Genomic DNA, 4,161 nt, shown 5'->3' with positions numbered 1-4,161 from the left:
TACGAGTACGAGTACGAGTACTTGATGCTGGTATCGGATCCGATACCGATACTGGTATCGGTATCGGGACACCTCTAGTAATTTTCCGTTTTTGTTTCTATTGAGGAGACATTTGTAGGCTAGAATGTCATTCCAAGTGACGGCCGTCTTGACATTTGTTTGAAAATGTCGCTTAGGTAGTGCACAGGGCACGAGTTCAGCCAAAGAATGCGACCAGCGAGCTTCTTTTTGAGCACAGGCCATGGTAAACAAATATGGCGCTGAACGCCGTGAAAAAGTGTCTGCAGGTATGGAGTCTGATAAGTTGGCTTCCCCGACGGTGGCTGTTTCAGTTTTAAAACAGCTCGGCTGCTTTCCGGGATCGCTTAGTGGAACGTGATTCAATGCTTAAATCAAGAAGAATGTTTTAGTCTCTCTGATTTTCGGGACTGTTAAATGGAGCAGATTGGGGTTTTCCTGTTTCGGCCGCGCAACGTCACCTCCTGTGGGTGTGGCCTGGTGGGGTGGGGTGGGGTGACCCGGGCCTGGTCATTCCCCCCCCACTGTAAACCATATGTTGAAAGGAGGGGGCGCGCGGAGGCGACAGATTTCCCGTTTTGTTTTCTTTTTCATAAACCCCTAACATATGCACAAAAACGGTTGCATTTATAAGTGACTAAGGGTTTTTTTAAAGGAATTTGCTGAACTAGTGTTTTCATTTGTTTGTTTTCTGTTACAAATGATTTTTGTGTCAATATAGAGTGGGGATTTGTTCAATTCCCTGAAGCAAGGGGAGAGTGTTTTTTTTGTTTGTTTTATCTTAAAATAAGATGCAGAGAGGTAAAAAATGTAATAAATCATTCAAACTTGAAATAGAATGCACGACTTGTTTACATGCCATTTAAAAAATATATATACACCAAAGTATTTCAAACAGACTGGGAAAAGGGAAAAAAATGATTTTTATTTTTTTTTTGGTTGTCTGAGGTTTGTTTTATGAAGGTTGTTGAAGCAGCWTTAAAGGGCATCGTTGAAAAAAAAAAGTTTAAAATGCCTGATATTATCTGCATGCTGTTGAATGAATAGAGAAAACTGTTTCATTAATTTCTTTGGTGTGTGTGTGTGTGTGTGTGTGTGTGTGTGTGTGTGTGTGTGTGTGTGCTTGGTTTCTTATGTAACGGGGGAGTTTGGTTTTCCTGATGGTCCTCTGCTCTTTCCCGGGCCCACTCCCAACCGCCGAGACCCGAGACCTGGACTAATGATGGACACGCGGACAAATGGACAGTGATGCTGAGACCAGAAGACTATAAAGGCCAGCGCTAAGAAGATCATCCACAGACCAGCACCATGAAGGCGAGATAATGTTGTCATTTCTGCCTGGTTGCCTAACACTAACCCACCCCCAACATTCTTTCAACATGCAACAGCAGCAAAAGACCTTGGAACCGAGTGACTATTATCTGTCCATCTGCGGAGAAGACTGTGAAAGTTGATGAAACAAAGCTTCAAAGTCTGATAGTAACAGAGCCAGCAGCTGTTTGCCACTCTACAGCACCCCATCGTCAGATCAATCAGCCTGACGCTACATCAGGCTGATTTTGCTGTTTCTGACAAGCTGTGACAAATGGCAGCATCAACGATAAAGTCCTGCAAAACATCGGCATGAGTGACCGTCACAAGACTGATGTGGGAAGACAAGAGAGAGAGGGGGGAGCGGCGCTCTCTGGCAGGGTTTTCACAGCATCATCGCCTCAATCAATGCTAACGAGCACACCTGTGGATGGCCTGGGCGGTTTTTGGATCCAAGTTCAACCAGGGTCAAAGTGATGACCACGACCGGGCCGGGTTCTGGTGGGGAAGAGTGGGCACGAATTGAGTCAGACGGCCACCCCCCACCCCACCCATGGAGAAAAGATGAGTAAACTCACAAACACGCTGTCATATGTTCTGTAAAAGAAACTTTTTCTTTCTTTTATTTTTTTTATTGTATGAACAGTAATAGAGATGTAGAAAAAACAGCTGCTCTGAAACTATGAACTTTGACAAAGTAAAATGTTGAACAAACTATCTGGCATTAATTTTGAAGAATGTTTTGATAACAAGTGTAGAAGTTTTTTCTATAATCCTTTTTGTTTCTGTGTTTTATTTCTATGTGGACTTTGGACTCTGCTCTCCGGCCTGCGTCTGCCACTCCCTAACCTGGCCCACCCACYAACTTTGAAGAGGAGGGGGGGCCGGGRAACCTGGTTCGGTGTGAGCTGTGCAGTGCGGTCACGTTGTTCTCCAGACGTAGGTTCCAGTGAGGATGAGGATGATGATGATGCACCAGCAGAAAATAAATGTCAGTTTCTGACACTTGGCTGAATTTGCTTATAGATGCTTTTCTCAATTTTGTTCTCCTCCCGTCCGGTTCTTCTTCTTCTTCCTCTTCTTCATCAAACTTTTCTTCTTCTTCGGTCTTTGTGGTTGGTAAACAATGAATTGGCGCATTATTGCCATCTACTGGTATTGAGCGAAACAACACCCTTTTCCCCCTTTTTTTTCCCCCTCGGTGCTGCACCGGCCCAGTGATGCGCCGGCCCACTGGGAAAAGTCCCGGTACTCCCAATTGCCAGTCCGCCCCTGAGGAAGGGCTTGACATTGTTTAACTATTTTGGTATTGTTTGAATTTGTTTTTGGGAAAAAAAGAGACATAAGATTTTTTTTCTTTCTGCTTCCTTTCCTTTAAGTTTTTTTTATATAGATTTCTTTCTTTTTGTTTTTTTAATGAATGATTAAAAAAAATACTGCATCAATGTGGTGGGTGATCAGCCTGGTACTGCTGAGGAAGATAGTGGTTTATAATCTATATGGTTTCATTTTCTGAAATGGTTGATAAAGTAACTTTTTCACAGTATATTTTCTGAGCTGCACCTGTATAGGGTGGTATTTGGTTTTGCTTCCATGACTATGTGGACAGCAAATTTACTGTTAAAATGCTACTTTTACAAACTTAATAAAATGTTTGTCGACAACGGTTTAAATATCTTTATTTAGAGGATAATGTTTTGTACAGTTTTTGTTAATGGATAGTAAAGACAGAACGCAGGATACAGAAAATAGATGCTTACAGCAGGAAGCATTAAAAACAGGTTTAACTTAAAAAATATTAAAAGGAAACAAAATTCTGCCCTTTTCTGAAGCTGTGCAAATAGGATTTTCAGTCTCAGTGCTGGACACTGAACACACAAAAGTTTCTGGTCGGAAGGACAGTCTGTTGTTTCAAGTATAGACGTTTGAATTCCATCATATAAGAAAGACTGAAAAACAGCCTCATTGAGAACCCTCTGTTCTTTAAAGACACGTCATTTTTAAAACAGTCCTGAGGAAATACATTTTTTTATCAACAACAAATATCCACTCAATCAGCCTAAATTGAAATTAAAATTCATTTTATGCCATAAGTTTTCTGTGAGTAAAAATGTAAGGGACATTACAGAAAGCATGAGGACCACCAACAAGCACCATGGAAGTTCTGCTCACATCAAGAGAAAAGGACAGAGCGCTGGTTTTAGGGGAACATGTTAGAAGAATGTGAACTTTCCATTATTGTTCTCGATGATAGCTAAACATTCCAGCAAATAAATCCAATATTTTTCTTTTTGATGTTTAGACTGCTGAGGGTGGGAGAGGGAAAGACATACCATCAGTCAGGAAAATGTTCTGCTGCAGGAGTCACGTCAGAGGTCAGCAGCCTTTAACTAACAACAAGCTTCATTAAAGCTGTTGAGTATGACATCATCCATTAGCAGTCCTGTGTAGCCCTCTCCAGGTCATCTTCCTGTGGCTCCGCCTCTTTCTCCTCTTCATCTTGCTCCTCTTTCTCACTGGGCTCCTCTCCAATCACATCTAACCTCCCCTCCAGGCCATTTAGCACTTCTTCCTCCTGTTTCTTATGAAGCTTCATCTCCTGCAGCTGTAGACGCCTCTCTTCGACCAGCAGGAGGCGCTCTCTGACACCCTCTGCTGCCGAGGCGGTGTCGCTGGGGCTCCCAAAGAATTGTTCACTCCTGAAACAACAAGTGGTGTTAGGGGCTTTTAGGAAACAATCCTCCAACTAAACTAACTGAGGAGACAGTGATCACTAGAACAGTGTTTCCAAAAGTTGGGGTCGGGACCCAAAGTGGGGTCCTGAAACATCAA

General features: G+C 42.6%; 1 protein-coding gene and 1 long non-coding RNA gene across 2 annotated transcripts in view; one reads left to right on the top strand and one right to left on the bottom strand.

Annotated features, from left to right (window-relative positions):
• Positions 1 to 17: 17 nt before the first annotated feature.
• On the top strand, positions 18 to 2,995 carry LOC106535318 (uncharacterized). Its single transcript, XR_001312431.1, has 2 exons — positions 18 to 2,320; positions 2,548 to 2,995. It is a non-coding gene; the product is annotated as an uncharacterized LOC106535318 (long non-coding RNA).
• Positions 2,993 to 4,161, bottom strand: part of sestd1 (SEC14 and spectrin domains 1) — a 46,188-nt gene continuing 45,019 nt past the window's right edge. The window contains exon 19 of the mRNA XM_014032293.1: positions 2,993 to 4,028. Coding sequence (XP_013887747.1) covers positions 3,764 to 4,028 — 265 coding nt within the window. The 3' untranslated portion in view covers positions 2,993 to 3,763. The remainder of the gene's footprint in view (positions 4,029 to 4,161) is intronic.

The sequence above is a fragment of the Austrofundulus limnaeus genome, unplaced genomic scaffold, assembly GCF_001266775.1.
Source record: "Austrofundulus limnaeus strain Quisiro unplaced genomic scaffold, Austrofundulus_limnaeus-1.0 Scaffold1413, whole genome shotgun sequence".
NCBI classification, from domain to species: Eukaryota; Metazoa; Chordata; class Actinopteri; order Cyprinodontiformes; family Rivulidae; genus Austrofundulus; species Austrofundulus limnaeus.
The sequence above is the reverse complement of the archived record's forward strand: the minus strand, read 5'-3'. Positions and strand labels throughout refer to the sequence as shown.